This window comes from Protomyctophum bolini (assembly GCF_963924005.1).
Source record: "Protomyctophum bolini genome assembly, chromosome: 5".
NCBI lineage: Eukaryota > Metazoa > Chordata > Actinopteri > Myctophiformes > Myctophidae > Protomyctophum > Protomyctophum bolini.
In genome coordinates, this window is record NC_137866.1 from 29360331 (window position 1) to 29385248 (window position 24918).

General features: G+C 45.6%; 1 protein-coding gene across 1 annotated transcript in view; it reads right to left on the reverse strand.

Moving 5' to 3' along the window:
* Window positions 1-292: 292 nt before the first annotated feature.
* LOC308315964 (uncharacterized protein) overlaps window positions 293-24918 on the reverse strand; it is a gene marked incomplete at its 3' end in the record, with an annotated part of 37235 nt that continues 12609 nt past the window's right edge. Inside the window, 8 exon segments of the mRNA XM_080764241.1 lie at window positions 293-594; window positions 2479-3141; window positions 3822-4212; window positions 14025-14087; window positions 14090-14179; window positions 21708-21884; window positions 23220-23384; window positions 24269-24510. Coding sequence (XP_080620367.1) covers window positions 293-594; window positions 2479-3141; window positions 3822-4212; window positions 14025-14087; window positions 14090-14179; window positions 21708-21884; window positions 23220-23384; window positions 24269-24510 — 2093 coding nt within the window.

Consider the following 24918-nt stretch of genomic DNA (forward strand, 5'->3'; position numbering starts at 1 on the left):
GATAGAATGAGCACTTCCGCATTCCATTGTTACAATGGGAGTCAACGCTAGTGTCGCCACTCTCTGACTAAATGACTCTGGGCAGGGCTACAGTCCGGTGACGTACATCTAAATGACTCTGGGCAGGGCTACAGTCCGGTGACGTACATCTAAATGACTCTGGGCAGGGCTACAGTCCGGTGACGTACATCTAAATGACTCTGGGCAGGGCTACAGTCCGGTGACGTACATCTAAATGACTCTGGGCAGGGCTACAGTCCGGTGACGTACATCTAAATGACTCTGGGCAGGGCTACAGTCCGGTGACGTACATCTCCATGCCGTCGTTGAAGGTGAAGATGGTGGTGGTCCCCGAGGAGGCCCCTCCTCCCCCTCCTCCTCCTCCCTGTCGCTTGGCATCGCAGCAGGTCGCCGCGGCGACGCCCTCGCGACAGTTCTCGCCCGCTCCACCGGGGGGCGGCGGTGGTGGCAGCATGGCGGCGCCCCTGGGCGGGGGTATGGGTGGAGGGAGGGGCAGTGGGGGCGGCGGGGGCGGCAGGGGGCCCGGGCGCCCCCCCGGGGAGGAGCCCCCCTGCGGCAGCGGTCCTTGAGGCCCTGGAATAATACGTAATAGTTATAATCATTTATAGAGCACCTTTCATTATAATGCTTTACAGAGTATTAAAGAAATAATATGTCAACATCTTAATGATCTTTTTTGTTGTATTCAGACAGCCAGCAATGGGTAGAACTCCCCCCAAAAATGTAGTCTCTGTGACACATCTAGGGGCCGCAATCTGCATTCAAAGATGTTCCTACAAGCTTTGTCATTGGTCGAAAAAAAACCTGGCCGCAATGACTAACCAATCAGGAAGTAGACAGGCAATCGACCAATGACAAAGCTTCTAGGAAAATCTTTGAATGCAGTTTGCGGCCCCTAGATGTGTCACAGAGATTACATTTTTGGGGGGAGCGTACAAAATACAAAAAAAAAAACGTCTTTAAAATGTTGACTTATTATTGTTTATAACAGCTTTAAAAGGAAAGAAAAAATAAGTAAAATTACATTAAAATAATAACAAAAATAATTCCAAACAAAAAAAACAACAGACATTTTGCTGGCTTATGCCGTCGTCTATGGGGACGCAGCTTTTTGAACACTAATATATCGGGTTCTTCTTTTTAGACTAAAATCAAGCTTGATTTGCGTCTGATTTCTGCAAACGATAGTATTTTGCTTACAGAAAGTATGCTTTGGGTGGATTAAATTAATTTTGCGGTTTCCGGTTTTCAAGTTAAGAGCCTCGCTCATTGAGCAAATCTACAAGCTCTCGGTGCCGCGCTATGAGCTTGTTGTGCAAAACTTTTAATATATATATTCTTTCAGAGCGAACGTTTTTAACTCAAATCTTTGCCTCTGGGGGGGTCCCTGGAACAACATATTTTCAAATGGGGGTCGGCGGCCAATTACATATATTATTTTTGGGGTCCTTGACATGAAAATGTTTGAGAACCACTGACAATGTAGAAACATATGGGTTTTCAGAAAACTGTCAGGATTTAGAAGACATTTGTAGAATCATCCTCAGGTCCAAATGGGTTAATATGAAATTGATTACGGTTCACAACTCTGTTCTGTACGCGCTTGTAACACTCCAGTTCCGGTGCGTTCATTATTTTTTGTTTGTTTTTAAACGGAAGTGAGTCTGCTGGCTTATGCTCTCTATGGGAACGCAGTTTTTAGAATCCTAATATCTTCTTCAAGGCGTTTTATATCAAACAAGCTTTTGCAGCTCATTTCTATAAACGATATGATCGCCGGTTACAAAATGTATTTTTTGGGGGCGAAATTAATAACGACATGTTACATACACATTTTCACCTCCTGTTTTTCTGTTTTCGAGTGAAACGCCTTTCAAAATAACACTGTTCTCCATAGAGAGTTGGAGGTCTTCAAGTACACAATTCAGCCACCAGATGGCGGTCTTCGCAGCAAATTATTTAAATTAAATCGCAGTCTAAACCGCCCCCTTTCAAAACGACAAGGGCACCAGGAAATAATTCCCCATTCATTTTTCCCATTTTGACGTTTCAAAAAGTATTTATTTAAAGGAGCATTCAGTGATTTTGGTGATTTGGAAAAACCCCTGGTCCGCCCCGGTAACAAATTATGCACATGCACGCACTACAGTGGGGGGGACATGCGACAGACCAACAGCACGCACACCAAGGCCCGCCCCCGCTCGATCGTGATTGGCGGAAGGCTACTCTCTCTATCCTGATTGGATGAAGGCTGCAGGGCCACCTAGCTAAAAACGAAACCTAAGGTTTTTTGACCCCAGGGGTTAACTGCATAGGGAAACGTCTATGGGGAAAAATGAATGGGGAATTATTTCCTGGTTTACTCATCGTTCTGAAAGGGGGTGCGGGACTGCGACGCTCTATTGGGAGCCAATGTAGTGAGGCTAAAACTGGAGTGATATCAAGGTGAGAGCTCACCTTGAGAGCCCTGTATGTGTTGTATCTGCTGCTGTAGCAGCTGTTGAGGGCCCTGTATCTGCTGCTGTTGAGGGCCCTGTATCTGCTGATGTTGAGGGCCCTGTATCTGCTGCTGTAGCTGCTGTTGAGGGCCCTGTATCTGCTGCTGTAGCTGCTGTTGAGGGCCCTGTATCTGCTGCTGTTGAGGGCCCTGTATCTGCTGCTGTAGCTGCTGTTGAAGGCCCTGTATCTGCTGCTGTAGCTGCTGTTGAGGGCCCTGTATCTGCTGCTGTAGCTGCTGTTGAGGGCCCTGTATCTGCTGCTGTAGCTGCTGTTGAAGGCCCTGTATCTGCTGCTGTTGAGGGCCCTGTATCTGCTGCTGTAGCTGCTGTTGAGGGCCCTGTATCTGCTGCTGTTGAGGGCCCTGTATCTGCTGCTGTACCTGCTGTTGAGGGCCCTGTATCTGCTGCTGTAGCTGCTGTTGAGGGCCCTGTATCTGCTGCTGTAGCTGCTGTTGAGGGCCCTGCTGCATGTTCTGTATCTGCTGGAGCTGCTGCTGTATCTGTCCAGGTGGAGGTTTGGGTGGAGGCTGCGGCTGTTTCTTCCTCTTCAGTGTGGCGCCGCAACCGGATGGCGCCACTGCTGAGCCGCTAGCGTTAGTGGCGGGAACATCTCCCATCGGTGCTAGAGAGATGGGATTATAATCGTTATTATGGATTATAGAGATGGGATTATAATCGTTATTATGGATTATATAGATGGGATTATAATCAATAGTATTGATTAGAGAGATGGGATTATAATCATTATTATTATATCGGTTATCGTGATGAAAAAATGCTCATATAAGAGTTCCATCGAAGGAGATTTAAATGTATCGTGAAACTGTCCTCAACAAAACCTATAGGAATTAGCTTTTATTGAGTTTGCAAATTCAGTACAACTTAAACCCTGGCTACATGTAGACATTTAGCAGATATATTGTGCATCACATTCACCCATTCACACACACACATTCACACTCAAGCACGTGCAGAGAGTGTTAAAGAGGCAGGGGCTGAAATCCCATAAGAGGGCACTTTTGGCCCAAAATAGCGAAAATAACAGCTATTTTCGGGGGGCAACCCAGCACTCTGAATTTCAAAACAAATTGGTTCAACGCAAAATGCTACGTTCTAAATTCAGGCGACTTCGGATAAAAGGAATTCTCCTGAATGCTGCCTTCCGGTAGGAGGAAAGGGGAGCCATTTGGCATTTCTTTCACCACAGTAAAGCTTGGATTAATGGTCTGGAAAGGAGAGAAGGGCAGTTGTTTTTTACAGATGGGTAAAAGGGCCATGCCGCGTCGTAGCGTGATAACCTACCCTGCTCCACCCGCTGCCTCCGGTGGTGGGGGTCGATGGTGGCGTAGGCAGGGTCGCTTGACTCAGCGGGCGTGGGCGATGCCACGCCCACATGCCACGATCTGTCCCCCCCGGCACCGGGCTGGTAGGATCTGTCCCCCCCGGCACCGGGCTGGTAGGAGCAGGGCTCCTCGTAGGAGCGGGCCTGTTGGGTCTGGACCCCTCCTCCTCCTCGACTTCCGTGTCCCCCGCGACCTCCGCGACCCCCGCGGCCGCCGTTTTTCTCCGTGCCGAAGGAGCGAGGGAGGGTCTTGGCTCCGTTGCTGTACTCTCCTCCCCCCGACGCCCCCGACGATGGCGGGGGCGCTTTCTTCTTGAGCGATTTGCACACGGTGGAGTAGGTGTCTGCGATCTGACGCACGCACACACACAAACGCAGAGAACGAAATAACACAATGAGATCGTCAATTACCATGTGTAAAAGTAGGCCTATATACAAATGTTGAATTCTGTTTTGACATTCAACATTGATGGAGGGTATATATGTGCATACATGAAGCGAGTGGAAAATCAAGTGGCGAAGTGAGTTTAATGTCATTTAACGTTGTTTAATGCAATCAGATAGGACTTTTCTGTTTGGATGTATGGGCTGTCAATCAGAGAGGACTTTTCTGTTTGGATGTATGGGGCTGTCAATCAGAGAGGACTTTTCTGTGTGGATGTATGGGCTGTCAATCAGATATATGACTTTTCTGTTTGGATGTATGGGCTGTCAAGCAGATAGGACTTTTCTGTGTGGATGTATGGGCTGTCAATCAGATATATGACTATTCTGTGTAGGTGTATAAGCTGTCAATCAGATAGGACTGTTTCTAAATGTGTCTACTGCACTACAAGTTTGAAATTCAACTCCTGTGGGAAATTCGAGTTATTAGCATAATATGTGACCATTAACATCCTATAAGACAAAAATATTTCCAAATTTCATCATTCTTTAAGTAGCATGATATGAAACTAGGGGGTTTTCATGATTCTGAATCCATTCCAAGCATTAGTTTTGCACAAAAACACTCCTTGGGCTAAAGTCGGCCATATCCACGTATCCACAAATGTGCTGTTTTCTTCCCAATGAGTGTTTTTTGTGCAAAACTAATGCTTGGAATGGATTCAGAATCATGAAAACCCCCTAGTTTCATATGTCACATGCTACTTAAAGAATGATGACATTTTGACTCCCCCCTTTATATAGGATTTTAATGATATATGGTCACATATTGTGCTAATAACTCAAATTTCCTACGGGAGTTGAATTTAAAACTTTTAGTACATATTATTAGACACCTTTAGAAACACATTGGTGAAGACATTTCTTGGTAACGATTTAGTTCCCAGATGTTCATATAAGGTTTCTCTTAAGTTACTATTAAGTTACTTCAGAGTCTAGATTATTAGCCTATTACTAAACATCCGTCGCCCAGACCCACGGTTTGGAAAGCCGTGCTAGTATAGGAGTTGCTACAGCTGATTATGTTCAGAAGAATTGCTGACCTATGGCTGTAACTGACACATGCATGTGTGTACTGAGCATGTCGGGATATACAGCTGCTGTGATTGGTTCTGTGCAGTGTGTGTGTGCGCCCGTGCCTGCACGTGCGTGTGTGTGTGTGTGTGTGTGTGTGTGTGTGTCTCTCTCTCTGCGGCCTTGAGGTGTCATGTTTCAGAGCCCTTGGGAGGGAGACAGAGATATGAATGTACAGCCTGTCTCCTATATGTGTGTGCGTGTGTGTGTGTGTGTGTGTGTGTGTGTGTGTGTGTGTGTGTGTGTGCACGTCTGCACGTATACAAGGCATCTGGGGACAATATGGGTGCAACCAGCTCTAATTATACACCAGCGCTAAGGTGCTGTGGGCCCGTGGCCAAATGGATGCATATTATATATATACTGGCACGCATGTGCGTTGGCGCGCACGTGCGTGTGTGTGTGTGTGTACAGTCGGATCTGAGAAATAAACGTTGCGAGGACAATTTGTCCTGCACATAAGAGTTCTTTCCAACACTGTAAGCCCACAGAGTCAGAGCACATTCTGTACAACAGGCTGTCCTGTCGCACAGCGTGGCTCCACTCCACTGTCTGCCCATTCAATCCACAATTGATTTCAAATGTATTTTAATAAGAAGGCGTTCATTACACAGGCTTATAGGTCCTACCTTATGAGTTATACTGCACGCACGCAGCGCCCCATGTGAGATCTCTCATTTCCTCTGACTGACACAAGAGCCCATTCTCGCCCCAAATGCGGTTAAATAAGACAGCAATATCTATACATACGTACACTACTATTACTTATTAGAGAAAATGGTGTAGAAGAATGGTGTAGAAAAAGATTCTTTGAGTCAGTTTTTATACAATTTATACACAAATGCAAGTCTTTGTCTGTGTGTGCATGTGTACGTCTTTAATCCAGCTAACTGGAGAACTGTTCGCCCGGCCGACATCAACTTCGACACACGTGTTTCACACCACCGCACGGGGTGCAGTGCCCGGTGTCGAGTCCGTCGGACCCACGGTTGTCCAGAACCGCCCCCAAAAAGGCATCTGTCAAGGCTCTGGACAGGGCCCTTGCCGAGGCACCATATATGGAGCTGGCCATATTTGGGCATGCCTGACAAATAACTCCATATATGGGCATAAAAGGGACACAGGCATAATATCTGGGTGGGTCATGCATTTCCAACTTGCATCGTTCCAAGTAGGCCAGTGCCCAACGGGCACCACTGTAGAGGCTCCAACGCATAATATATGGGTGGGGTATGCACGTGTGCACACACACACACACACACACACACACACACACACACACACACACACACACACACACACACACACACACACACACACACACACACACACACACACAACTAAGCCAAAATAAATATCTGGCTTTTGGCTTATTAGGTTTAAAAAGTAAATACAAGTAGCCTGTCCTAAAATGTTAACATGCTCACAAGAGTAGTAATATACAAACGTGTGCACGTGTGTGTGTGTGTGTGTGTGTGTGTGTGTGTGTGTGTGTGCGTGCGTGCGTGCGCACATGCATGTGTTGACAGAGCTCGCTCTGTGCTGTAACCTGACCTATTTTGACCAGGCCCGGATAAGACAGAGTAAACTATGTTATCAGAGAGAGAGAGAGAGAGAGAGAGAGAGAGAGAGAGAGGCAGGGTTACCTAATGCACACTGACTGGACAGACCGGTTAAATTTTCACCTTAACAGCCTCCTGAGTCCTGCACACGCACACGCACACGCACACACGCACACACACACACACACACACACACACACACACACACACACACACACACACACACACACACACACACACACACACACACACACACACACTAATGTCTCGGAAGCGTTGATTTTGACAGCACATTTTGTTTTATAGTCGGTCTTTTGAATAAAATGTAATTTAGTTTTAGTCACATTTCAGTCATCGAAAAAGTCTATTTACAGTCATATAGGCTTCTGATCTGACTAAATCTACGGAGGGGATACGGCCAAAGCGATGACACTCTGACCTCTCTGGCATTTATGTGTCAAAATTCCATAAGGGGAGTGTCTGTCTGTCTGTCTGTCTGTCCTCTCTCTCTCTCTCTCTCTCTCTCTCTCCCCCTCCCTCAAGCCACACCCCCCCCCCCCCCCAACACACACACACACACACACACACACACACACACAAATCTCTTGTGTGACCTTTTTGGATAAACAAAGACCCTGGCCTGTGCAGCGATCGTGCACGCTCCACAAAAACACACACATGCACGTGCGTGTGTGCAACAGAGGAAGGAAGTCACAAGACGGTGGGGATTTCAAAACTGGGCTGCAGCTGTTGAGGAAGCCGGGGCGAGCGGGCAATGTTTTCATTTCCCCTCCTCTCTCCCCCTCTCTCTCTCTCTCTGCCTCTCTCTGCCCCTCTCTGCCTCTCTCTCTCTCTTTCTGCCTCTCTCTGCCTCTCTCTCTCTGCCCCTCTCTCTCTCTCTCTCTCTCTCTCTCTCTCTCTCTCTTACTTCAATATAAGTATGGATTACACTCCACACACACACAGTGTGTTACAGTCAGTAAAAGTACTGCATTGAAACTTTAACGTATAGTAATATGAAACGTAGAAATGTCTAAATACCGTCGCTGGCAAGCAGATACACATTTATTCAAATGTTGATTTTTTTTTGTTTAAAACTATAACGTCCTACTTGATCACACCACAGCGACGCACAAAAGCAGCTCTACAAGCTCAAAACGTGACTAAGCTGCGATGACTAAAACAAAGTCTAAATATACGGACAATTTCTTCAACAAATAAGAACTAGACTAAAATGTTATAGGAAGGGACTAGTGGACAAGAGATCCAGTATACAGTAAGTCATTTTAGGTTGCATGATGAAAATAGCCGATCTACAAGCTCACAACGCATCGCAGTGCGACGCGTTGTGAGCTTGTAGAGCGGCTATTTTCAGCATGTGTAACTAAAAACAGCATCAACGACGGCATCAAGGCCCGCCAAAATGCATTTTAGACGACTAAATCAACTGTAGTTTTAGTCGACTAAAATCATATTTACTCGACTAAAACTAGACTTAAACACAAAAACATTCCAGGTGACTAAAGTGAGATTAAGACTAAATGAAAGCTATTCAAGAGACTATGACTAAAACTAACATCAAAATTTGCTGCATAATGTGACTCCTGAACAGTATAACAGTGTTGGACATAATGAATGTGACTACAGAACAGTATAACAGTGTTGGACATAATGAATGTGACTACAGAACAGTATAACAGTGTTGGACATAATGAATGTGACTCCAGAACAGTATAACAGTGTTGGAGATAATGAATGTGACTACAGAACAGTATAACAGTGTTGGAGATAATGAATGTGACTACAGAACAGTATAACAGTGTTGGACATAATGAATGTGACTACAGAACAGTATAACAGTGTTGGACATAATGAATGTGACTACAGAACAGTATAACAGTGTTGGACATAATGAATGTGACTACAGAACAGTATAACAGTGTTGGACATAATGAATGTGACTACAGAACAGTATAACAGTGTTGGACATGATGAATGTGACTCCAGAACAGTATAACAGTGTTGGACATAATGAATGTGACTACAGAACAGTATAACAGTGTTGGACATAATGAATGTGACTCCAGAACAGTATAACAGTGTTGGAGATAATGAATGTGACTACAGAACAGTATAACAGTGTTGGAGATAATGAATGTGACTACAGAACAGTATAACAGTGTTGGACATAATGAATGTGACTACAGAACAGTATAACAGTGTTGGACATAATGAATGTGACTACAGAACAGTATAACAGTGTTGGACATAATGAATGTGACTACAGAACAGTATAACAGTGTTGGAGATAATGAATGTGACTACAGAACAGTATAACAGTGTTGGACATAATGAATGTGACTACAGAACAGTATAACAGTGTTGGACATAATGAATGTGACTACAGAACAGTATAACAGTGTTGGACATAATGAATGTGACTCCAGAACAGTATAACAGTGTTGGACATAATGAATGTGACTCCAGAACAGTATAACAGTGTTGGACATGATGAATGTGACTACAGAACAGTATAACAGTGTTGGACATAATGAATGTGACTACAGAACAGTAGGCCTATAACAGTGTTGGACATAATGAGGGTTTCCCCCCCAACAGGCACCAACATTATGCATTAACACAATCTTTGCCACACACGGGAGTTCTCAGGATTCGTACCCTCGTAACCCGCCTTCGCCAATCAAATAATCAAATAATTAGAAAGAACAAAATGTTCTAATTATTTGATCGGCCCCAAAACGTGTGTTTATTGTCATGATTTGTCACAACAAGAGTTGTCTTTGTCCGACGCTTAAAAGGTCTTTACTTTTTGAAACATCTATGGAAAAATGAATGGTGAATTCTCATGAAAGGGGGCGGGACTGCGACTCTCTATACCCTCACGCGGTCCCACCAATGGGACCGCGACCCACAGGTTGGGAACCGCACTGGACTTAACCCATTCAGACCTGAGGACGATTCTACAAAATGTCTTCTAAATCCTGACAGTTTTCTGAAAACCCCTATGTTTCTATGTCAGTCGTTCTCAAACATTTTCACGTCAAGGACCCCCAAAAAGGACCCCTGAAAGAATATATTCAAACAGACAGACAGACATAAAAGGGCCCCTTTTGCAACCAGATCTTATTTTAATGATGATTAGGACACAAGAAACCCTTTCCTGGGGTTTTCATATAAGATGTGTTTTTAGATATTCTAGTCATGGCAACATGTTCATGACCAAAAACCTGTCATGGAAATGTGGTCTCACTTCCTTCCTGAACTACAAAGTCACACCTCCATGCAGCCTCCCCCTCTCCACAAGGAGGGGCAGTGCACTAAAGCATTATGGGGATTGTAGGAATTCAGCAATCAAGTCAAACCCCAGTCAAACACACAGACTTCATTATATTTCTGGATATAGGTTGCAAATTTCTAATTGTGCTGCTGTTATCTATACTACAAATACTATTAACGCTGCTATAAGCAATTATGTCAAAATTTTAACTACCTTTTTATTTATTTATTTTTTGGTAATCAGACAGCCAGCAATGACTAAAACGCTCTGTGAAGATTTTCCCTTCATTGGTCGTTTGGTCATTACTTCCTGATTGATTAGTCATTTCGACCGGGTTTTTTTCGACCAATGACAAAGCTTCTAAGAATATCTTTGAATGCAGATTGTGGCCCCTAGATGTGTCACAGAGACTACATGGGGAGAGTTTTACTCATTGCTGGCTGTCTGAATACCAAAAAATAAATAAAAAACAAAGAAAAAATTTGACATGATTTATTATTGCTTATGGCAGCTTTAATATTGAGTGACTGCAGTTTCTTCCAGCGGTGAAATGTACCTTTAATGTTTCACATCAGCACAGTCAAATCACCATGGAAACAACACAACAGTATGTGCGTGCATGCGTTCGTGCGATCAATTCATGAGTAGCAACAAATATGCACCCGTTTCCAAATGTTTCCTTCTTTTCTTTTTGGAGTGGTCTGCACTGCATTCAGCCAGAGAGAGAGAGAGAGAGAGAGAGAGAGAGAGAGAGAGATTTACAGACAGGGAGGGGAGTGGAGTGTGTGTGTGTGTGTGTGTGTGTGTGTGTGTGTGTGTGTGTGTGTGTGTGTGTGTGTGTGTGTGTGTGTGAGGCGTGCCTCGTACGACCCGATTGGCTGACTGGAGCCAGCGCCTCCTTATAGTGTGGCGGGGAGTTGGAGGAGAGAGAGAGAGAGAGAGAGAGAGAGAGAGAGAGAGAGAGAGAGAGAGAGAGAGAGAGAGAGAGAGAGAGAGAGAGAGAGAGAGAGAGAGAGAGAGAGAGAGAGGAGAGAGAGAGAGAGAGAGAGAGATTTACAGACAGGGAGGGGGAGTGGAAAATCAACACCTTTTTTCTTTCTTTTACGGGTGAAACTGACAAAGTCCAGATAATACACCCACAGTTATATGGGCATGTCAGGACACGGGCGGGCGAGAGACAGAGAGAGAGAGAGAGAGAATGAGAGAGAGAGAGAGAGAGAGAGAGAGAGAGAGAGAGAGAGAGAGAGAGAGAGAGAGAGAAAGCAAATGCATGCATTCTTGTGGGTCTTGAGCTATAGTTTATAAATATGATTATTCCCTTTTCACATGTCCATATTTATTCTTTGGAAACTTAAAGGTATATGTTCTGTCATGCCATGTGCCAACAGTCTGAATGGAATTGAAATTAAACGTAGACTTTTCTTGTCTGTACAGTATATGGCGGTACGTATGTCATGTATTAAGGTCATTCTGTGTACATAAACCCCTTTTGGTGTTTCAAGCATTATACACTTTAGCTGTTGAAAAATAGCAGCTCTACAAGCTACGAGCTTGTAGGTCTGCTATTTTTGAAAAACCCGTGAAAATGTGATGCAAATCTTTGAATATATATTGTTTCAGAGCGAACGTTTTTAACTCAAAACTTTGCCTCTGGGGGGTCCCTGGAACTATACATCTTTTCGGGGGTTCGGTGGCCAAATACAAATATTTTTGGGGCTCCTTGACATTAAATAGTTTGAGAACTACTGACATAGAAACATGAGGTTTTTCAGAAAACCTGCCATGTTTAGAAGACATTTTGTAGAATGGTCCACAGGCCAGTCCACAGCTCTGGAAGGCTCTCTATCTGTTGGTGAGGAATGGCCTTAAGCAAACCAACCAGTGTGTTATTTGCACATATTGTATATAAGCTGTGACCTTTTACCTTTTATCTTTTCTAACATGCTTGGCGAATGTAAAGGTAAGTTTCCTGCAGTGCCAATAAAGTCCCATTGCATTTGATTTAACTGAATTGATTGACACACACACACACAGAGAGAGAGAGAGAGAGAGAGAGAGAGAGAGAGAGAGAGAGAGAGAGGGGGGCAGGGGGGGGAATTGTGAAAGAGACAGATTGTAGATTGCAGTGTAGAGTGAGGGCCAGCTGCTGTGTGTGTGTGTGTGTGTGTGTGTGTGTGTGTGTGTGTGTGTGTGTGTGTGTGTGTGTGTGTGTGTGTGTGTGTGTGTGTGTGTGCATGCGTGCGCGTAGTGCTTGTCTGAATTTCCAGAGGCGGGGTTTTAACTGGCTATAGGAGGGCAAACAACACGGACTTAACCCCTTAAATCCCCGTGTACAGCAGCCAACCCATCCCAGGGGGGCTCAACGTCTGTGTGTGCATGTGTGTGTGTGTGTGTGTGTGTGTGTGTGTGTGTGTGTGTGGAGGGGTGGGGGGGCTGTTTAAATCCTCCATAGGTCTAGACCCCCGCGACCGTCACCTCACTTTAACAGCACAGCTTAGAGAGACATGACGTAATGATAATGACTTTATGCTGCTGCATCCTCCAGAGCGTTGCTTTTCAACCCTTTTCATATCATTATTTATTCTGCATTTGATCCACGTACAGACCACCATTTGATGACATTTAGCCTATAGGGTTAGGTTAACTATTCAAGAGACCGTGGATGTGACTAAAACTAAAATAAGAACATGCTGTCAAAATCAACCCTGCCGTGCAAGCACTTTGACTATGCAGTTGTACGTTGAATGTTTTGTCCATGAATTCATGACGTTTCTTTGAGTGTGATACAATGTTAGCCTGGCTAATAGGCCAGACCGAATCAGCCGTTGGCAAATCCAAATTGCCTGCCGGCGGATTACGGTCTGGAGAGGCTCAATTCCCTACACCAGAGAACTGGTGTGGCCAATCGGTACACGGTATGCAATATGGGCGGGCTTTAGTACAGTGACGTTCAATGCTTGAGACCTTTGACTGACAGTAGCTCTGACCAATTGCGTCAAAGAGAAAATGTTTGAACCCGCCCCCCGGGAAACAAGATCCATACACAGCATCTCCAGACTCAAATTCTGGCTTATTAGCCAGGCTAATACAATGTGCCTCGCATGCAGGCTTTCCCTGTAATCTGTATCTTTAACTGATGTGCTGTCTATATATCCCACCTGGCAGGGGATCAATAACAAGGCCTCATCTTATCAGGCGACAGTTTCACTGTCTCTGATTTGTTGCTCAACAACACTCGTTATGACGTCATAAAAGTAGTGAAACGCCCGGTGTGTGGGGGAGAGAGAGAGAGAGAGAGAGAGAGAGAGAGAGAGAGCGAGGCAGATATGTAGTTCCAGGGACCCCCCCCCCAGAAGCAAAGAGTTGAGTTAAAAACGTTCACTCTGAAAGAATATACCTGTATATTCAAAGATTTGCGCCACATTTCCACAATTTTTCAAAAATAGCAGATCTACAAGCGATCTACGAGCTTGTAGTTCTGCTATTTTTGAGCATGTAGGTCTGCTATTTTTCAACCACTCCACATATGGCCAGAATACAGAATTCATTCTATATGTTGATCTGACCTCATCTGACCTCATCAAACCCTGTACACTCAAGACACTGCCTCCCCCTCGCTACCACCCTTAGATCTCCAAAATATGAATGGCCAATAAATACAGAATTAATTCCAGATATGTTGATCCGACCTCATCAAACCCTGTACACTCAAAACACACTTCATATATGGCCAACAGACCTCATCACTTTAGGTAGGGGGGGCGGTGCTGGGGGGGCTTACTCACCTCCTTGGCGGTAGGGGGCGGCGGCAGCCCCTTATTGGCTGCGTCTCCCAGCAGGCGGGGAGGGGGCGGGGCGTGCAGCGTGATAGCGTGATGATGTCATCGTCCTCGGGAGGCTTCCAGATGTACTGCTCTCCATTGCCCATGAACACTGCCTCCTGGTGGAGAGAGATGGTAGTGGTCATGTTATAACACTGATAACACTGCCTCCTGGTGGAGAGAGACGGTAGTGGTCATGTTATAACACTGCCTCCTGGTGGAGAGAGACGGTAGTGGTCATGTTATAACACTGATAACACTGCCTCCTGGTGGAGAGAGACGGTAGGTCATGTTATAACACTGATAACACTGCCTCCTGGTGGAGAGAGACGGTAGTGGTCATGTTATAACACTGATAACACTGCCTCCTGGTGCAGAGAGACGGTAGTGGTCATGTTATAACACTGATAACACTGCCTCCTGGTGCAGAGAGACGGTAGGTCAGGTTATAACACTGATAACACTGCCTCCTGGTGCAGAGAGACGGTAGTGGTCATGTTATAACACTGATAACACTGCCTCCTGCTGCAGAGAGACGGTAGGTCATGTTATAACACTGATAACACTGACTCCTGGTGCAGAGAGACGGTAGGTCATGTTATAACACTGATAACACTGCCTCCTGGTGGAGAGAGACGGTAGGTCATGTTATAACACTGATAACACTGCCTCCTGGTGCAGAGAGACGGTAGGTCAGGTTATAACACTGATAACACTGCCTCCTGGTGGAGAGAGACGGTAGTGGTCATGTTATAACACTGATAACACTGCCTCCTGGTGCAGAGAGACGGTAGGTCATGTTATAACACTGCCTCCTGGTGGAGAGAGACGTTGGTAGTGTACGGGAGTTAATGCGGATGGGTTATTGTAGCTCAATGGTTCTCAACCAGTGGTCCGGGGACCACCAGCTCAGAACGCATAGCGTTGTGACGTGGTGTGAGTCACGGTAGTGGTCATGCTATAACACTGCCTCCTGGTGGAGAGAGACGGTAGTGGTCATGCTATAACACTGCCTCCTGGTGGAGAGAGACGGTAGTGGTCATGTTATAACACTGATAACACTGCCTCCTGGTGCAGAGAGACGGTAGGTCAGGTTATAACACTGATAACACTGCCTCCTGGTGCAGAGAGACGGTAGTGGTCATGTTATAACACTGATAACACTGCCTCCTGCTGCAGAGAGACGGTAGGTCATGTTATAACACTGATAACACTGACTCCTGGTGCAGAGAGACGGTAGGTCATGTTATAACACTGATAACACTGCCTCCTGGTGGAGAGAGACGGTAGGTCATGTTATAACACTGATAACACTGCCTCCTGGTGCAGAGAGACGGTAGGTCAGGTTATAACACTGATAACACTGCCTCCTGGTGCAGAGAGACGGTAGGTCATGTTATAACACTGCCTCCTGGTGGAGAGAGACGTTGGTAGTGTACGGGAGTTAATGCGGATGGGTTATTGTAGCTCAATGGTTCTCAACCAGTGGTCCGGGGACCACCAGCTCAGAACGCATAGCGTTGTGACGTGGTGTGAGTCACGGTAGTGGTCATGCTATAACACTGCCTCCTGGTGGAGAGAGACGGTAGTGGTCATGCTATAACACTGCCTCCTGGTGGAGAGAGACGGTAGTGGTCATGTTATAACACTGCCTCCTGGTGGAAAGAGACGGTAGTGGTCATGATAACACTGCCTCCTGGTGGACAGAGTTGGTAGTGTACGGGAGTTAAAGCGGATGGGTTATTGTAGCTCAATGGTTCTCAACCAGTGGTCCGGGGACCACCAGCTCAGAACGCATAGCGTTGTGACGTGGTGTGAGTCACACCACGTCACAACGCTATGCGTTCTGAGCTTGCAGATCGGTCAATTTTTTTACCAGAGCTTTTTGAATAACAACCACGTTCAGGAGTTGAAGGGGCGGGGCCAACAATAACCTACACAGGTGACACGGAGTACCTACTGTATACTACCTGTGTGTGCGTGTGTGTGTGTGTGTGTGTGTGTGCGTGTGTGTTCTACTGTTAATGTTTCTCTCGAAACCTGTGGACTACGGAAGTTTTCGACCGGTGTGTTTGCTCAACAGATAAACGTGTGTTGAACTGTCCGCATTGCACCGCCCGGGTGTGTCTTTGTGCATGTGTGTGTGTGTGTGCATGTGTGCGTGTGTGCATGCGTGCGTGCATGCGTGCATGTGTGTGCGTGCGTGCATGTGTGTGCGTGTGTGCGTGTGTGTGTGCGTTGTGTGTTTAGCAGAGAGGTCATACATATATCAAGGTGTGTGCGTGAGTCGTTCTCAAGCATGGCTGTGTATAATGTCTCTCGGCTCAGCTCCAAATCTGTCTAAACAACCTCCCAACAGGTGATAAAAGTCTCCTTAATGACATGCTCTCTGATATTATCTGCTCCAGCTGCGTCGGCATCATGAATGACTCATTCTCTTGTTCATCCAGTGCTTTGCATCGCTGGGTTTTGCATAAGTATTTGCGGGTTTGGGCTTAGAGCCCAAAACCACACTGATGATTTGCCATGCATGTGACTGTGTGGGCATCGTGACACAGTTGGTAGTGCTGACGCTGTGGGTGTGTTCTCTCATCTGGGTCATCAGTGCCCATACCCGAGCATACCTATGTTCTCCCCGTGTCCCCTAGGGTAGATACCCTCACATGTTCTCCCTGTGTCCCCTAGGGTAGGTACCCTCACATATTCTCCCTGTGTCCCCTAGGGTAGGTACCCTCACATATTCTCCCCGTGTCCCCTAGGGTAGATACCCTCACATGTTCTCCCTGTGTCCCCTAGGGTAGGTACCCTCACATATTCTCCCCGTGTCCCCTAGGGTAGATACCCTCACATGTTCTCCCTGTGTCCCCTAGGGTAGGTACCCTCACATATTCTCCCCGTGTCCCCTAGGGTAGATACCCTCACATGTTCTCCCTGTGTCCCCTAGGGTAGGTACCCTCACATATTCTCCCCGTGTCCCCAAGGGTAGGTACACTCACACATTCTCCCCGTGTCCCCTAGGGTATAGGTACCCTCACATATATATTCTCCCTGTGTCCCCTACCCCCTTTCTGAAACCAGTTCCTCGCCACTCGCTCTACACACTTGCCCTCGATATGCGCATTCACGCGAGGCTGCGCCATATTAAGTGTCGTCCGAAACCAAGCAGCCTTCAGTGGAAGTCGCTTATAAAGCCCTCAAGAGCGAGTCTGTGCCGATCTAGACTCGATTGCCTTGTGCAGCCCTGCTCTGTGTCCGCATGGAAACCGGAACCTACAAATGTAGATACCACCACAAATAAATGATAAATAAACTCCTAAACAATCTTCATCTGATGCAGAATAGACAACGCTCCAACTGATGTTCACAAGGGCTCTTTATTTACCCCACATATCGTCACTGCATGTCTGACTTAAAGACACCTTGTATCTCCAAGGCTTGTAACTATATACTAAATCATACTCACAACTACAAAAAAAACCTACAGACAGACAGAACTACAATTAAAACTACAATAAGACAGAAGAAGGCGACCTACGAGCCGAGTAATAAGTGAGCTTGGAGAGAGAGAGAGAGAGAGAGTAATGGAGGTTCAGGATAAATGTCTTCATTATGTGTGAAGCAACGCTATATTTATTCACCTCATTCATACCGGCTGTTGGCTACCTGTTACACACACACACACACACACACACACACACACACACACACACAGCATTGGTGGCCGGCCAAGCTAGGTCTTACATAATCACCCCCCCCCCCCTCCCACACTCTTGACTCTGGCCGGCCTTTATAACATGTGCTACTCAGTGCACGCACGCACACTCACAGCCACACACTCACAGCCACACACACACACACACACACACACACACACACACACACACACACACACACACACACACACACACACACACACACACACACACACACACACACACACAGGAAGGTTGATCATCATCCGATCATTGTCCTTCAGTTTCCCTCCCAGAACAACTCAAAACTAACCAAATGGACCCTTACAGGTCTGTAACTCTGAGAGTGTAACACATATACCAAATGGACCCTTACAGGTCTGTAACTCTGAGAGTGTAACACATATACCAAATGGACCCTTACAGGTCTGTAACTCTGAAAGTGTAACACATATACCAAATGGACCCTTACAGGTCTGTAACTCTGAGAGTGTAACACATATACCAAATGGACCCTTACAGGTCTGTAACTCTGAGAGTGTAACACATATACCAAATGGACCCTTACAGGTCTGTAACTCTGAGAGTGTAACACATATACCAAATGGACCCTTGCAGGCCCTTAACTCTGAGAGTGTAACACATGGGACCAAATGGACCCTTACAGGTCTGTAACTCTGAGAGTGTAACACATGGGACCAAATGGACCCTTACAGGTCTGTAACTCTGAGAGTGTAACACATGGGACCAAATGGACCCTTACAGGTCTGTAACTCTGAGAGTGTAACACATGGAACCAAATGGACCCTTGCAGGCCTGTAACTCTGAGAGCGTAACACATGGGACCAAATAGACCCTTGCAGGCCTGTAACTCTGAGAATTGAACCAGTGAGACTTGCAGCTAAAACGTATAAGTAAGTACACGTGATTACTGTAGCTTCACTAGTTGTCTAGCACATTTAGTTCCCAAACGTTTTCATGTCAAGGACCCCCATATTGACACTAATTGGCCCGCGGATCCCCATTTGAAGAGATATGCCAGGGACCCCCATACGAGAAGATTTTTACGGCTCTAGCAGAGATTCTCAACCCGTTACATTTCAAGGACCCCCAGTTTGACAACCATTAGTCTACGGACCCCCCATTTAATGGCATTTCTATCTCTGGGACCCCCAATTTATATTGTAAAGTTATTTTAACTCAGAGTGTACAAATGGAACCAAATGGACCTATTAGGGTCCATTTGGTTGCATTTGTACACTCTGAGTTACAGACCCATAAGGGTCCATTTGGTTCCAAACTATCATTTAGCTGGGGACCCCCTGGAACTCCCTCAGGTACCTCTGGGGGTCCCCGGACCCCACTTTGAGAACCACTGGTCTAGCATAAACACACTAAACAGCTAAAATACCATTTTACATTAAATGTTACAAAACTTTTGGATCACACAGCAAACAAAACATACACCTCCGCTCCCCTCTCTCTCTCCTTGATTGGAAACACACACACACACCTGTGTCCACTCACTGACTCCTGTTCTCTGAAACTATACCCAATTCCCCACAACTACCAATCACAGTAGGGAAGTCATAATTGACTCACTAATTACATCATCGTTAAATTGTATGCAATTGTATGTAAAAGCACCAGTCAATGCTACAAAATGAAACACAAAAACACAAAATAAAATATCCACAGGTTACATGGTAGGACAGTGACTCAATGTGAACATTCAGGATCTGAGTAAAGTTGGGATGCAGCAATCTCTGGTGGTGAGCAAATGGAATTGCATGGATGAGACTATAATTATAATCCCATACAGAGAATCAATGGCGCAAACCAGTGGTTCCCAAACCTTTTCATGTCAAGTGATTCTCAACCCGTTTAGTTTCAAGGACCCCCTAGTTTGACATGCATATTAATCTACGAACCTCCCATTTAATGGCATTTCTATCTCTGACCCACAATTTATATCGTAAAATCAATGTTAATTTAACTCTGGAGTGTACAAATGGAACCAAATGGACCCGTTAGGGTCTATTTGTACACTCAGAGATACAAACCATTTTTCCAAACTATCATTTAGCTGGGGACCCCCTGGAACTCTCTCAAGAACCCCTGGGGGTCCCTGGATCCCACCTTGGGAACCACTGGTGTAAAGTAACTAAAGTAGGTACTATGAACAGTGGAAAAGGCATGGCACAATAATTGATGCTCAAATGGAGAGGGACGTGCGTAATGCAGCTCTCTTTTGGAGACAAGTGCTGGAACGTATTGTTAATGTGACACTAACGCTAGCCACTTGCAGCCTTCCATTCTGGGGGCACAGGGAAAGTTTGGCATATCCGGGCAGTGGGAATTTTCTTGAAATTATCCAGCTGCTGGCAAGCTAACACCTTGTGCTGTAAGAGCTGATCAACCGGCCCGAGCGATCAGTTAAATACCTTAGCAATCTAACAAAGGAAATACCTTAGCAATAACAGCAATAACATCCAGAACGAGCTAATATAAATATATATTGTCCCAGCGAGTTCAGCAAGACATTACGGCTGAAATAAACCAAGCACCGTTCTTTTCTGTGATTATGGATTCTACACAAGATCTATCCAAGTGAGACCAGCTAAGCCAAGTATAAAGATACGTCACCATAATAAGGACGTAGCTGTTGATGTAAAAAATAACTTTTTGGGGATTTGAGGAGACACCAGATACTTCTGCAAGCGAGCTGGAAATTTAAATAATCGACATGTTACAAAACATGGCCTGGGATATTTCCAAATGTCGTGGGCAAGTTTATGACGGAGCGGCCAATATGAGTGGGGTTTATTCTGATGTCCAGGCTAGAATTAAGGAAAAGGAACCGTTTGCGACATAATGTGCATTGTGCAATAATAATAATAAACTAGAAATGCACTCTGTCGAGTGCATACTTGCTTGTTGCACACTAGTAGGCCATAAATGGCCAACTAGTGCGCAAGCAGAGCGCGCAAGTACTTTCGACTGCTGTAAACTGTGGAATCTCAGTATCTCTGTGAAGGAACGTTGATTCATTCTGGAAGAAGTTACCTCCAGTGGAACCTGGAAGAGGAGACGGTCACCTTGATGTTCCCTCCATGCGCTACGGCCACACAGCTATACTGATAGAATATACAGTCTACCTCTGGGGAGGATACTGGGGAGGATATATGTACAATGTTCTTTATGCATTTGATGTCGACGCACACAGATGGTTCAAACCACAGGTTTATGGGAAAGTTGCGGCCACTCTGCCTGTGTCTTGGGGAAGGCCATGTTTATCCATCTGAGGACGCAACTGCAGATGCATTACTGACACCTACAAGTTGGACACCAGCACAATGGTTTGGTCTGTAATCAACACCAAAGGAACTCCACCACCTAAATCAATTGGTCACTCTGCTACCATCATCGGGACCAAGATGTTCGTATTTGGGGGATATGGGTATACGTACATCACCACCATCAGGGTGTTTGACACAGAGAGACATGGTGGTGAACAATTGCGTCAGAGCTTCAATGATCTGTGGAAATTCAGTCCAGAGATGTTCTCATGGAAGAAGGTTGAGCCCAAGGGTAAAGGACCAGGTCCAATGCACAGCATGTGCTGTTCCATTGTGGGAGATCATATCATCCTCTTTGGAGGATACAAAGACAGAGTCTCCACACCCACTGATGACCTGTACATCTTAGACTTGAGTTCTAGCCTGAAGACCTTATGTAAGATAGCAGTTATTCAGTACGGTCTGGATCAGTCTGAACTCTCACATAACATCAGGTGGGAACTGGTAGACATGACAACCACCAACAACAACAACAGAATAAACAACATGAGTGTGCTCACTGCCAATGAGCTCACTAAGATAAGGTAAAAGCACACAGGTCTGAACTGAGCGGTGCTGTGTGTGTGTGTGTGTATGAGGTGAAACAGCTGGTTTACCTTGGGGAACGAGGACAGGTGAAACAGCTCCGGCGGTTTCCGCGGAATCTCCGGACCGCGAAGAAGGGGCGGAGGAGGGGGGGCCGAGGGCGAGTCACCGACACTCGATTGGCTGTCGGACTGGCTGTCCATGCCGCTGTTCTCCTTCTTATTGGCCGCCTTGTCCACCTTCAGAGACCAATGGCAGGACTACGCTTTATTGAAAGAAATCCGGCAGTGAACAGGATAAAAAAAAGTCTACGTGTTGACTCCCACCGTGTGGCCACAAACGGTATTGCTTGAGTGCAGGGAGATTTTACTATGACGCACTTCCATTAAAATAAAATTATAGGGACTTGCCCCCTCGAGGGACCCGGAACATAAATCGCTGTTCATTTTCCTCATAGACTTTTCAAAAAGTATTTATTTAAAGATGTTTACGCCACGGACAAAGCCAACTCTTGTCGTGACAAATATGACAATAAACACAATGTTTTGGGCCAAACAAATTTGTAATTATTTGTTTGGTCCAAAATATTGTGTTTGTTGTCATAATTTGTCACGACAAGAGTTGGCTTTGTACGACGCTTATAACGTCTTTAAATATAACTCGAAACTCGAAACTCGAAATGTCTATGAGAAAAATGCATTGGGAATTATTTCCTGGACCTGGCGTCGTCATGAAAGGGGGCGGGACTGCGACACTCTATACTCTATAGGGTCCATAAAATGGATGAATTGGTGTGTGTTTTTTTAAGTGGTGCAACCACTTCTACAACCAGCTCGCAATGTCCATGTACCTGTTTGTGTCGTAGGTACGTAGGTACGTCAATGAGCACGAGTGGTGTGCGCATGCGTGCGCGTGCACCACTGGTGTGCGCACACACCTGCACCCGTGTGTGGATGTTGTTGCTACACAATTAGCGTCAATGCTAGCGAGCTAAAATATAGCCATCCTTGACCTAGAAAGCACCACCGGATTTCTAGACCACCGGATTATCAGCAAAAACCTCAGAAAATCGCGCTAATGGACCAAACCATGAAGAGCTCCGTAGATTAGGAGTTATTCAGCTTTTAGAGAGGGGAGTTGCACCACTTGGTTCACACAGGTGTGATTTTTTACCATGAAATGGATGAATAGGTGTGTTTGTTTTTACCATAAAATGGATGAATAGGTGTGTGTTTACAATAAAATGGATGGATAGCTGTGTTTTTACCATAACATGGATGAATAGGTGTGTTTTACCATAAATGAATGAATAGATGTGTTTTTACCATAACATGGATGAATAGGTGTGTGTTTACCATAAGTAAGTAAAGTTCTGACATTTATTTCAGACATGCTCTAGTATGTGAAGAGTCTGCCTGTGCTATTAACTCTTTTTTTTTTTGAAAGAAAAAGTTTTTCTCCTCTGGTGAAAAGCTGTAGTTTGCGCGATGGCAGGCTCTCAGTCAAATCTGGGCACAAATGGATGAATAGGTGAATGAATAGGTGTGTGTGTGTGTGTGTGTGTGTGTGTGTGTGTTTTTTACCTTGCGGACGGAGGCGTACTCCGCTGTAGCTGCTGGATCCTGATTGGTCAGAGACTGGAGTGAGGACAGAGGCGACCTGGTGACCTTGTTGGTGACCCCGTTGACCCCGTGACCTCCTCGGCCCCTGAGGGCCCCGTTCATGAGGGCCCCGTTCCCCCTGCCAAGCTGTGGGACGGGCGTACACATGCACGTGCACGTACACGTACACGTACACGTGCACACACACACACACACACACACACACACACACACACACACACACACACACACACACACACACACACACACACACACACACACACACACACACACACACACACACACACACACAGTTACATTTTGTAACCGAGGATCATATCGTTTAGACAAATCAAGCTTGAGAGATATGTTTCATTGTCAAAAGAAGACCTCGGTAACTTAGAAAAGTCTAGGAATGAAGTCAGTATACAGTGAAGTCAACTACTTGGGCAAAGAAAATAGTCCGATCTACAAGTTCACACTGCGTTATTTTGGCCACGTGACGTGGTCGTACGACGGAGCATATATGTTGAATTCCTCCTACTGTACTGCACAGGGCCGGCTTTGGACAGCTCAGCTGTGTTGACGGGACGGAGCCCATTTTTTCCATATTCTAGAAATGTCTTCTAAATCATGACAGTTTTCGGAAAAACCTATGATTCTATGTCAGTTCTCAAACTATTTAATGTCACGGACCCCCAGAATTATATGTATTTGGCTGCGGACCCCCATCTGAAAATATGTTGTTCCAGGGCCCCTCAAAAGCAAAGATTTCAGTTAAAAACATTTGCTCTGAAAGAATATATATTCAAAGATTTGCGCCACATTTTCACAATTTTTCAAAAATAGCAGATCTACAAGCTCATAGCGCAGCACTTGGTGCCGCGCTATGAGCTTGTAGATCTGCTATTTTTTAATAGCTAAAGTAGAACAGAATGCTTAAAACACCAAAAGGGGTTCCCGCCTAGAATGGTTTAATTCAACCACAAAGTTTATTTAAATTGTAGTTTTTATTTTGGATGCACACGTACGTTTCCGTTGGCATTCCCAGCGGCGGTGCGGGTGGGGCTGTGCAGGGCGTCGCCCTGGGGGGGGCTGTGGGCGGTCCTGGCGGTGTTGGGGGGCGTGGCCTCACCCCCGCGGAGCCCCACCATCTCGTACAGGCCGTCGTCTCCACCGCAGTGGGACAAAGAGGAGGCGGGGTTGTTCCGTAGCCCCACCTCCGTGTAGGTATGGTCTCTGGTGTCTCCGCCCCTTTCTCCCTCGCCTAGGGCTGTCGCCATGTTGTGACATCACAGGTGATTGGTTGATTTGTTTGTCATACATATTGATTGTGATCATTGAGAAATGTGGCATTTCTGTTCATGTCATGTAGCTGTTTTCTTTCACACAGATCAATGGAAATCTGCACAAATAATTGCCTTAAATATTTTTGGGGGTCTGAGCACTCCAGACAGTTTTTAAGTTGCTTGATTCATTATTTAGATATTTGATATTAACCCATTTAGACCTAATTCTACAAATGTCTTCAAAATCCTGACAGTTTTCTGAAAAACCTCATGTTTCTATGTCAGTGGTTCTCAAACACTATCATGTCAAGGACCCCCAAAAATATCTGTATTTGGCCGCAGACCCCCATCTGAAAATATGTTGTTCCTGTGACCGCCCCAGAAGCAAAGAT